The 12,435-nt window shown below is 36.4% G+C and overlaps 1 protein-coding gene across 1 annotated transcript; it reads right to left on the bottom strand.

Moving 5' to 3' along the window:
- Positions 1-391: 391 nt before the first annotated feature.
- Positions 392-12,172, bottom strand: LOC122583926 (mediator of RNA polymerase II transcription subunit 33A-like). The gene is made up of 13 exons (XM_043756301.1): positions 11,777-12,172; positions 11,538-11,648; positions 10,093-10,437; positions 9,323-9,639; positions 9,132-9,223; positions 8,571-8,928; positions 7,512-7,722; positions 5,701-5,815; positions 4,950-5,111; positions 4,123-4,786; positions 3,114-3,320; positions 1,844-2,176; positions 392-1,321 (listed from the first exon to the last, which is right to left on the bottom strand). Exons 1-13 carry the CDS (start codon positions 12,046-12,048, stop codon positions 534-536), a joined length of 3,975 nt encoding a protein of 1,324 aa, XP_043612236.1. The 5' UTR covers positions 12,049-12,172; the 3' UTR covers positions 392-533.
- Between the last annotated feature and the right edge of the window lie 263 nt (positions 12,173-12,435).

Here is a 12,435-nt window from a genome sequence, read left to right as displayed (position 1 = left end):
GAGTATTTTTATTTCTTACTAAAAAAATTAGAGGGTAAGAATTAATTGACCTAATAGATAAAAAATTTGGTTGGTGTCTATATTTGGATATATACTCATTAAAATTAGACCATTTATGTAATTTTCCTAAACAATAAAGCTTGTGTAGATCAAACTAAAAGTATGTCATTTCACAAAAACTTAGTAACACAATACACCATTGTTTCGTCAATTTACTTGATCATGTAGTTTAAAAATAAAAGTACAGTTCGTTATTTAAAAATATTTTGTCAATTTGGCCTTTATTACCAGTTATTTTATCATCACGTATAATGCCTTCGCCATTATATTGTCGCCAACCGCTGTAATACTTTAGCACCCGTGGTCATAAAATGTATCAATGTGGTGAATATGTTAGAAGCCACTAAAGCTATTTCCCTCAAAAAAAACTTCAAAGGGTATTGTTTTACCACTTGGTCATGTTCCTAGATATCTCTTAATACAGTATACGCTTTAAGCATAAAGATGTACAAAACCAGCTTTGAACTAATCGTTTACACCGAAGATGCTACGATAAACTCTGCAGCCGTGCCCATTGCATCGATCCCACCAATCCCGAGCAGAGCCAATGCTAGTTCTTCCTCGCCCCCTTTCCTTAGCCCCCTGCTCAGGCTCTTCAAGACTTCCACATCAACCTCACAAGCCCACTTGGGTGTACATGAAACCATCAAGCCCACAAAGCCAGACACATAAGCCTGCCAAGTTGCTTTATTACAACCAAGTAAAATCTTACCATCGAGTACCTTTGCCATGAACTCGAGATGGGTCCCAAGGATAACCGGGCGCTTTTTAGATGCTAAAGATGCCGCGTCCACACCCCAAGCAAATGCACCAGAAAGAACAGTGAAGTATGCAAGAGCATACCCTTTAAGCATACCAATCATCCCACCTGAGTCAACTTTGTTTATGTCTGACCTGTCCACTGATATGAACCATGAGGGCAAGATTTCTTTTATTAAATTCTGTATGATGTTTACCCCACCTGTTATCCAAAGAAGTGAAGCCCCCAGACAGGCAGCTAGCCTAATACGAGTCATTGCTACAGAAAGAGAAACCTCCCCATATCTTATGATAGTTCCACTTTTGGGTCTTTTAAAACCGTCAACTGGTATACTGATAGATAAGATATCTTTAACAGAAAGCATTAGTAGGGAGATAATTTCTTCTGTCATGAACATGACATCTCTAACACTGCGGTGGACACGCAAGTACAGGATCCCAGGAGCTACTGGAGCGATCCCACCTGAACAGTCATACACGAAGCCGTGACCTAGAAGGTTACCTGTCAAGGATATTAGCTAATCAGAATTTACAGTCAGCCTCTCTGTAACGAATCAAATCCGTACATAGCTTATTATTATTATATATGAGAAGGGATGTGGTTTCTACTTTCTACACCAGGAAATTACTTCCCACAAAACCATTTTGTTTACATTTCATCTTCAGTCTACTTTTACTCATTCCCTACCGGAACCAAAATTTTGATGTTATGGGGATAAAAATCCTGATAGTATATTGCTACTCCAAAATCACTTCGATGTTGGTTTAAAAGCTTTAATGTCCCAAACCGGACTGTGGTCAACATAAAACTTCGGAGTACTGATTCAAGAGTTATATCTTACCTAAACGGCATTGTTTCACTAATATAGAAGTACAGAACTCCATTTTGGATCGGACCAAGGGCCAAATACAAGCTTCAGATCTTTTATAATTTTATATATTGGTTCCGCTTTGGTTAATGGTTTTTCTGAGTAATGCACACAATTATTGTTATCCTAAAAACTGTAAGTTATGATATGATTACCAATTCCACAGCTATTTGGGATAATGGGAGGTGAGTTTAGGCCAAGAGTTGATTGGAAACAGACTCTGAGAAGCTGGACTATGGCATCATTGTTGTGGCGGAATATGGTTTTGGATGCAGAGAAAACAAGAAAGTCTGTCCAACGTTTGGCTTTTTGGATCCATAGAGCGGCTATGATAGCCATACATGGCCATGGACAACCTGCACCAAGGGTGTTCAAGGCTGGGCCAGCCAAATTCAACACAGATTCAGAGAATCCGTCAACTGGGTAAGTTATCGTGAGGCTCACTAAAGCAGCAAGAGGTAAAGGAAGAGTAGCCGAAGAAGCCCCCCCTGCAAGTAAAAGAGTGAATTTCTCTCATCAATTAACAAGTGAGACATAAATCAAGCACTTCAAAATTTTAGCATAAATGTATTTGGAACCAATTATGATTAACAAAACTCAAAACTCATTATTTTGATTGACACTCTTACATTTTGGATAGACAACTATATCACATTGATGAAAGCATTAAAGTAAACTTTGGGCAATCTATGACGAATTCAACTCTTTGACCCATGGCATTTAAGCTAACTGTTTTTATATTAATCAACACATTCATACATAAATGGGTGACAACAGCTACTCTTGTAAAAAAATCTAGTAAATATTGACTACAAAGCATACAAACCAATTGTGCAAAAGAGGCAATCTGTCATTTACTACATATTAAATATCATATTCCAAAAACTAGGTGTATAGGGAAGACTTATGTCAAAGCATTGTTTGCATATAATTCGACGACGTTCTAAGTGACATGTGGAAGGGCCGAAGGGTACTTTATTATGGTCACTTCAATAACTTATCATGTCATATTCCTTGGAGACATTAAATGTGGCATCACAAAAGGTACATATTTTGAGGTCTGTTTTATAACTCTTACAGAGGTATGCTTTCAAAATCTTATAGATAAATTAAGGGAATATTTTTTTTTTTAAATAGATATGTCTATATGGTATTTTAACTAAAAATAAAATAATAAAGATCAAAGGAATTAGTTCAGAAAAGCACATCTACACATATGCTCGCCAATTTATACTTTTGCTTATGGCAGTGTTGGGGTCATTCTTAACTTAGAATGCACAAATAGTGAGCACAACTAAAAGGATGTATACTTTTTGGGGTAAAACCCTTTATCCAAAAATAAAAATTAAAAGGTTTTATATATAGATATGCTAAAGTTGCAAAGTAGCGGCATACGATATGTAAGTAATTGCCATGAAGCCATACCTGAAGAAAGACTTGGAACATCAACTCCAGTTGAAGCTAATATTTTGTTCAAATTCTGCTCCACCATAGACAAGTTTGTAGCAGGACTTGGCCAATCAGTTCCATTCATAGACGCAGGCTTCCAGAGACCCCTTGTTGTTTCAGCTGAAAGGTAACTTACTATAGTTGCCATAGAAGCAGGAAAAAAGTCCGCAAGAGCTCTTAGCCCTACCACAAATTGGATTCAATAAAATGTCAATAGGAGAATATTACAAATTGCAGTCAACACAAATAATCTCATTACTCAGTTCTCAATGCACATAAACACTCAGTAATCTCAAAGATGTCTCGCTAAAGCTTTAACAGTATAACTTGAGCAGCATAGAGTAAATTTATACAAATTGCCTATTTTATATTCCACTTGTCTGACATTAGAAAACTACCATGAAAAGAAAGGAAAACTACTGGTGGGTATGTTTCCTATTCAGCTCCAATGTTAGTCTGATCTACCATTTATAAGAGGTGCATGTACATAGTTTAAGCCTGGTGCAACATCTATTATAAAGCCAACAAGTGCGAAATTGATTACATTAGAAAACTTCGTTGCAGTTTCAGTCCTACCATTACACATGGATAATAAATTGTAAATAAGTGTGATGTTAACAAACAAACTATTTGACCAAAAGACATCTTAGGCAAATCAACGGCTTGAACATCGGGAGACCGATCAAACAAACAAAACTATAGTATTAGCAATTGTAAACTGTTCTTTAGTTCTTTACAAAGTTAACTATAAGGAATACTTAAAGATGGATGCTTCATGCAGAAAACAGCCTAAAGCATCATATTTTACTTTCTGTAATCATATTTGACACCATAACTATTTGTATAAAAAGGGACAAAGTATTATAGGTTAACACGACCTGCACATTTTAGCCTTTTGACCTGTTACCTAACCCACCCAACCAACCCCTTTTCACCTCATGATATACGTGGCAATAAAGCATTTAGATAAGCACAGGGAGCTAACCCTTAGTAAGTTCACGTGGCGACATTCTTCCATGTTCACAGGCTCTCAATACAGCATCAAGTACAAATGGAACAGCGTCCAGAATATCCCAAGCAGGAAGTTTAAGACGAAGAATGCAGTCCTCAGCTACAGATCCAGCTGTTTTGCTACTTCCAGATGTTGAAGAAGTCAAAGTTTGACCACCACTCTTTATCATTTCTAACATCATGCTCATAAGTGCATCAAAGATCTGGTAAACAGAAGTCCCAGGTTTAGGATCAGATAGTGTCGAAGCAATACATGCTTGATGCTGTCGGTACCAAAGTTTTAATTTTGGAAAAGAATCTAAAAATATGGGGTCCATAGATGACATATCACACTCTTTGATAGACCTCTTTCTTTTCTTTTGGCCTTTAGATGAATTTCCACATGATGATAATTGCGAATTGCGAACCAGCAAAAGGTATTCTGGTGTTAGTTGAGATCCTACAGGAGTTGCATCCCCCATGGCATGCTCAAGAGGTGGTTGATCAAACCTCCATAGCTTCAACAAAAGAGTAAAGCCGTTCGAGAACACAATACGTGGGCATAAATGCTCCCCTGTTGGAAGAGACCAAGAAACCGTGGGTGAACATGATCCAAAGACCTCACATATTGGCATCAAGACACCAGCAAGCTGTGCAACCTGGAAACAAGATAACTTTAAACTTGTTGTCCTGTTATAAGCTGAATCTATAGCTTACAGAATTTTTAACATTTTTTATCTATATATATTGTAAATCTGTTACCCTTTCTCCACATAAGTTACATTAAATATAAAGAGAGGACACAAATTGATGTTTACCTACCAAGCCATGTAACGAAAATATGAGAAGACAATCAATAGATGATATCCCCATGAGAAGAGCATTTAGTAGAGGAGCACAAGTTAACAAATGACTCCCGCTCCCAGTATAATCTTGAGGAACCGGAGGTGTCAACAGTTTAATAATAAAAAGTCCAGCATGTTCCTGCGAACACAACCCACAATTACGGTCCAGCAAACAAAAACACGTAGTTCAGAAGACCGCATGCAGCCTTCTTTTGTAGAATAACTGGTTTACCTATTTTATTCTCCACACAACAATTAAATACTTCATTTTCATTCAAGGTTTGTGACGGAAAAAAATAGGGGGGGTGGGGGATTTTTCTGCTTAGTTTAACCGGGGAAGGTGGATTTCTGACTCAGGTATACGCATGCGGTCTAACTGGGGCTTCCCCATGACCGTTTCCTTACTTTTTCCTTGGCCACCCCAAAAGTGATGTTTACCTAGGGAGGTTCAAATTTGAGACCTCTTGTAAGAACCTTAGAACGCTTGACCACTAAAGAACCTTGGTGGTGATTTATCTAACCTATTTTAGAAATGAACAATAGATTTGGAAAAACTCAAAATATTCATAATTACACTTTAACGTAACTGAGTCACTAATAAGATATGAGGTAGCATGATAATAAACAAAATAAAATAATGATGATAATAATAATAACATTATTGGATTCAGATTTACAAAAGACGACTGGTTAGATATGAAAACTCTCTATTAACAAGAAAAACTTACCTGTATATTCCAACCACGAGTTAATGACGCCCCACATAGAATAGTAGCAGCAGAAATCTTCTCTGCATCCGAACCATCAGTTGCAATCCCGTATATTTTCTCAATTTCAGCTAAGCTTCCATCAAATCAAAGAGCTTAAATTCAGTTTCTACCAACCCATTGTTGGGTTTAATCGTGATTAATAGTTGGTTTCTATTCAGTAGTATTTATTTGGTTTTTATTTCATAGTATTTTAGTCTGAATAAGTGAATATATAGACTTGGTAGTTGCTATTGACCGGGTAAAAAGGATGAAAGGAAAGTGAACGTGTTCTTGCATAAAATCAGGAGGCTACGAGGTGTGCATGTGCTAATGTGTTTGTTTAGTTTACTTTTATAAATAGCATGTAGGTAGCAGTAGGTTTTGTACCCCTTTTGAAAGAATACAGCAAGCTTTTCCACATTATCTCTTTTGCAAGTCTCATATATATAGTTTTTCTGCAAGTTTTATTTTCATACGTGACTTGTGAGTGAGTAGAGTGGGCCTGTGAACCAACACTAAATTAAAAGCCTATTAACAATATTCCAGAATCTAGTTATCCTGACTGCAAGTACAGCAAGGTGCAAATCAAGTATAGTTATGAAATGAGAGCACCAAGTTCAACACTACCACTTTCAAATCTTTAGCCGCATGCCCCTAACCAAATTAAATTCAGCTGTCTAACACATTTGGATGGTAGCAATGCATGCTAAATACGCATCACTTGAAGGAATTTGGCTTTCCCATTTTCTAGCAATTTTAATCATCACTTGACATCTATGGTAATCAGTATTATGTAGTCACATGTGATAGCAAAGTTCAGATCCAGGAACAAAAATGAAAAATACTAATCTACCTCTGACATTTAAAGATATAGAGAGCAACAACTCACTTTCTAGAAAGAGATGAGATACTAATCCGAACAAAAAAGAAATTTTCTTTATATATTCTGACCTGGTACAAGGCATATTGAATTTTTTCAGTAATAATTATTGGTTTCTGATATAGATAACTATCGGTTAGTTAAAACTGTGCATTAACTGTTAAGCTTAGTTATCTTAAAGATTTTGGAAAGAATCCTTTTTTACCTACCATTATGTAACACACTTTTATTTTTTTAAACAAATAGCTATGCAACAATTTAATCAGTATAACTCGCATAATTTGAATCATCTTGTGTAATATTAGCAATTAATCAGCAATAACTTAATCAGCATAACTCACATAATAAATCTGTAACGCACTTTAAGAGCATTAGATTAAATTGCTAGAAAGCAGAAAGCAATTAATCTATACGGCTATTAAATAGAAGCAAATCAGAACTTATGAATTTTTTCACTGACAATCCTCGTGAACCAATGCTCCTTAAAACATTTGATAGCTGGGAGTGACAGAGTAGTCACAACTTCAACCCAAGTTGATAGATTGATTTTAGTTAAGCTTATCACCAACTAATTTAATGGGTCAAATAAACAGATTGGCTAAAAAAACATGTCAAACAGTTGCCAGGTCGCCCTAAGTGTAGTAATATCGCCAAACTGCTTTATTTGAACATTTAAATTACGTGATCTTTTCATCTGATTTGACGCTTTGCTTGTTAATCAAAAAAGTGGGGAAAAAACTGCCTGCAGCTCAATCCCAACTTACCTGGGTCATGTTAACCTGCAATAAGTTTTTCCTCCTACTGAAGTTACCCAACCAGCCCATTTTTCCACCTCTAGTTGGGAGGGAAGTCTTTGTAGATAGCCCAGACCATGTATTTTGCAGAAAGATAATAACCAGTGCAATCATACCTTGAAGCTGGAGTTGAAACCAAGGCATGAACCATTGAAGGAGTTAAAGAGGATCCCTTCATCAATGATGACCAGCCAGGCATCTGGCCAGATATGGGGTAAGATACTTGCTTTGTATGTCCCTTAACATAGCCAGGCCACGTATATGCTTTCGTGTCTAAAAGATGTCTTGCAATACAGGCCTCTACAATCAGATGTCTCAAATCACCAGCTGCAAACATCAAGCAACTGATCAGCAAAATGACTGTTCCAACAACCAGATCTCCACAAGAAGAAAAAATGACACACATGCACCGTGAAACAGATCTGACAAAACATAATGTTAAGAAAAGCAGGAAAGTCCACCTGAAAAGGTGCCTAAGGAATTAAGGATCACTATAAAAATAAGATGGGTTATACATAATTGGAGAATCCTATCAGAACTCACACAATGCTGAAATGAATTACCAAGATATAAAAACATATTTGGAATAGAAGAGCACAATGGATTGAGCAAGTGCCATTTAATTTACATTAGAAGAAAAGGTAGTTGTTTTTGTTTATCTTGCTTACGATCTTACATGGTACCTTCATCAACATGATAAGCAGGCTGGTTAAAGTATAAAAGAGATAAAGACTACAAGCCAAAGTTTAGACCACCTTGATTCAACTTTTCTTGACGGTAGTACCTTTCTGAATTTGTGTTTCTCGTTTCCATAACATTCCTATAGTGCTCTGCCTAAATTTAACTTAGGTATGCCAGTATATATGTGTGTTTATGTATGTACATATGTATACATATATATATAACGTATGCATGCGTGTGTGCGTATGAGCGTGTCTATATGATAAAGTGAGACACAAACTTTTTAGTTGTTCTGTTGGATTGGTCTTTCAAGATCTTTGATCTCTACCTTGGGATTTTAGGGGATAGGGGCAGTGGCAAGGAATATACATACATATATGTACACCTATATGTATGTATGTATGTAGTGAAAAACAAGTAGGATGAAGACCTCAAAGCAATTTTGAAAAATGAGCAACAAAAAAACCTAACTACGATGAAAGAGAATTACGTACAAGTGACTGGCATGTCAATTAAGCTTGCACTATCAACATAACCATTTCCAGTTCCTAGGCTGGAAATACATATAATAGCTTTCGCAGCTGCTTCATTTGCTAAAGAAATTACAGATGGTGGTGGGTTCAATAAGTCTTCAAAATCACCCAACTGTTGTAGGCAGGAAATTAGGCTCTTATGACATATTCCAAGAGCATTTGTTTCACTCTGTACATGCATATAACCACAATCATTTTCCTCTACAAGAGCACTCTCCTCTTCATCTACAATATTGCCAATGGCAAGGGTCGTTGTACATAATAGTAGGCATAGGGATGTATTAAGACGATGTATCGGTCCCTCAACAGCATCCGCTTCCTATGAAAATTGAAATTTAAAAGATCAAAAAAGGAGGATATGCTATGAACGAACCCTAACTACATGTTTTGACTAGTATGGGTAACATGTTTCATGGGAATATGGGAAATGTTGACTCGTCCCTCTTCAGTCAAAAAAAGGTCACCTCTGTAACTACTTTGATATCAACCCGGAGAACCTAATACATGTTTAATTGTTTTTACCCTTTGAACAAGCCTTAAAGCTGCAATCCACAAGCCAAGAAATGCCTCCTGCCAGGAAGCCTGGGTGATTGCTTGATGGGCTTTCAGTAAACCTATATTAACAATTGATATGTTTAGAGGACATTGTAGAAGATGTTCTTTATGTTGAACTTACAACTTTAGCACAGCCACAGTATCAAGATTATGTATACCAGTAAGAGTTTCAGCAGCACTTGTGGTGACAAACACAGTGCGTTCAATAGTGTCTTCAAGGAACAGATCAATAGGTAGCCAAATAGCTGAGCGGCCAGCACCATGACTTGCACCTGCAGAAGACACGAGAGAGCCAGCGGCCAATACTGTACGGAAATGTTGTAAAGATGTTTTAAATTCCCGTGACAATAGTACGTCGTTATCAGATATTAACTGCAAAAGAGCCTCAGGAGTGATATCTTTGGAATTTCTTAAAGACAATGAGTTTGCTGCCAGCAGAGTCAGATTATGATTGAAATATCCCCAATGTATGGGCCTAAAATTTAGAAATTAGAACATGAGAATTAGAATGAAGAAATCAAAATTTAAATCAGAGATTATTAATATTTAACTAGAGGTGAGAAGATGGATGGGACTCAAGGGTTGAGAAATGAGTCAAAACAGGTACTTTTTGGTACGAGACGGATCAAGTTGACCATAAACACTTTTTGTGCAAATTTTACAAATAGTGTGTGAAATATGACTACAAACTAAGCCTATAATATAGCTTTTAATAAACTTAAAATAGAAGGTTTTATGCATTAAATTTATGATTTGACCCATTACACATGAAACACAACCCGGATCCCATTCATAAGTAGATGGATCAAAACTGCCACCTCGAACGTAGACCATACACAGAATAAGGAATAAATCTGATAAAAATGAACTGTGAATACACTGGATCTCTAAAGAAACAGCACAAGATACATACACCCTCAGCACTCACATATTTTGACGTGCCAAGTACAGCATCCTGGAAGTTACTCTATTTTTGTAAAGTTCCCCAATTATCTCAATGGCCAATGTGGTATTTGTTTTGTACAACCTTTCATTGTGGTCAACTTTCTTATCTCCAATATTGGGATCATCAATGTCCATCTGTTTTGGTTTAGTTGGCCAGATAGACTTCTTTTCGGGGACAAGTTCCAACAAGCCTTCATCATCTAGTGATGCATCAAGCAACTGCCACACTATCGCGAAGACAAATTCAACTAAGATAGCCCCAGGTTCACTAGATAAAATGCCAAATCTTCGGGATAGGTGAAGAGCATTGTTTATAGATTCCATGATTCTGCAAACGCAAAGACATGTCAAGCCATCTATGACCAAATCAACAACTGATGCATATGTAATTCTCGCCATATACAATATCGTAATGAAAAGAAATAGATAAAGATCACTGTGCCAAACATATAAACTTAATTTGAAACTCAACAGGTCAGCCCCTTCTTGGCTAAATATACATGAAAACAAAAACCGGTAGAATTATTACCTTACAGCTCTAGTCAAACATATAATTCAATTTTACACGTGGACTTCACCCGAGCTTCTTATATTTACTGATTTTTTATAGAAAGAGACAGGAAAACCTTCCATCATAAAATAGTTGCATTTGCAGAACAGCTGATTATGCAATTTGTATTTAGATGTTAGGTAACCTCGGGTATAACCAACACACAGCATTGTAGGAATATCTTTCACAACATTATTGATGACAAAAAAATATCAAAATGGTTTTGCATTAGCCTGGAGGCCAACTAATAACTGTTTACTTGTGCAAGGTTTCAAAAGGTATATAGCACCGGGAGAAACAGTGTACACATATATGGATGAAACAGAAACTTTGTTAAACTATTGGAGTACACATATATAGACACCATATAGAATATGACGGTTAACGGTCCTGGACTCCAGGCAGACTCAAATTCCAAAGGAATGATAGTTTTTCATCGTGTACATGGATAATCCCGAGGGTTCAAGATGTAAGATTCCCTGGTCTCATCAGGATATGCACAGTGAGTATTCAGAGAAACGACTACTCATCACCCTCATATATAGTGGTAATCACCTCTGTATATTGGTTTTCAATTCATAATATCAAGTAGTGCTAGTTTATTCTTCTCTCTGCCTTAGATAGTAGATACGACTTGGGGGTTGGGCATATGAATCCCAATCCCCAGATACATTTCAAGATAAGCTAATTTCTTGTGCTATTTAGTAACCTAACGATGCCGTGGTAAGAAGCAATTTCCCTCATATGACCTCTCTGGCTATGAAAATAAATACAAATTCCTGGGCACGTTGATCTAAATCAGAGAACTATGCATAACCAAGTGAAACACCGAAGTAACTAAATCCAAGAAACAGACATATAGGGCATAAGAATCTTACTTGCGATACTTTGGACCATTGACTTCAGAAGCCAATGGAAAAATATGTCTTCTAAGAAGTTCCAGATAAAGTCTGTATGCCACCGGTTGGCTTCTCCGACTCGGAATTACGCTACAACAAATTAACAATTTACATTAGTTATCTGATAATCAACCAAAATGACAAAAAAAAAAAAAAAAAAAATTAGCATATCATACACACACACACCTATACATATATATACATATACACATAACAACCTGTTAGAGAGAAGAGCAAGAACAAGCATTGGCGGAGCGATCCTAAAAACAATAGCTTTTTCCAAATACTTCCAAACAACGGGAACATTATTACTCCAACAAACAATATGTTCAACAAGCAATTCAGCAACTTCCGTTGACGGCGTTACAATTCCGGCAGCCGAAAGCATTGACGAAAGTTTAACGGCCCAAACGGAAGCCTCCGTACCGTTACTTTGAGCAGATTTCGTTAACTCCATTACTTCATCCCATACACTTGAGTTAACGGACATTGTTAATTGTTAAAAGTTAACGTTTTATGTAACGGAGTTAGGGTTAGGGTTTTGTGATAATTTGCATGAGTGTTAATTTCTATTAGAAATTGGGATGGTGAAGAAAATGGAGTGTCAGAAAATGAGGAAACAAAAAAAAAACAACGTATAGTTTTTGATAGTTTGGGGGAGGTCTGCAAAATAAAAAGTTTATTGGATTTTTCTGTATTGTTTGAAATAAAAGTTTATTTTATTATAGGGGCCCAATGTGGGTATGTGTGTATATAGCTTTTTGAAATATACTATTATAAAAAATCAAATCAAAATTAATTAGTACTCGTATATTATTGTATTCTTGATTACTACGAGTATTTTATAGCCTCGTGTAATATACAAAGAACGTGACTC

Source organism: Erigeron canadensis, chromosome 9, assembly GCF_010389155.1.
Source record: "Erigeron canadensis isolate Cc75 chromosome 9, C_canadensis_v1, whole genome shotgun sequence".
NCBI classification, from domain to species: Eukaryota; Viridiplantae; Streptophyta; class Magnoliopsida; order Asterales; family Asteraceae; genus Erigeron; species Erigeron canadensis.
The sequence above is the reverse complement of the archived record's forward strand: the minus strand, read 5'-3'. Positions and strand labels throughout refer to the sequence as shown.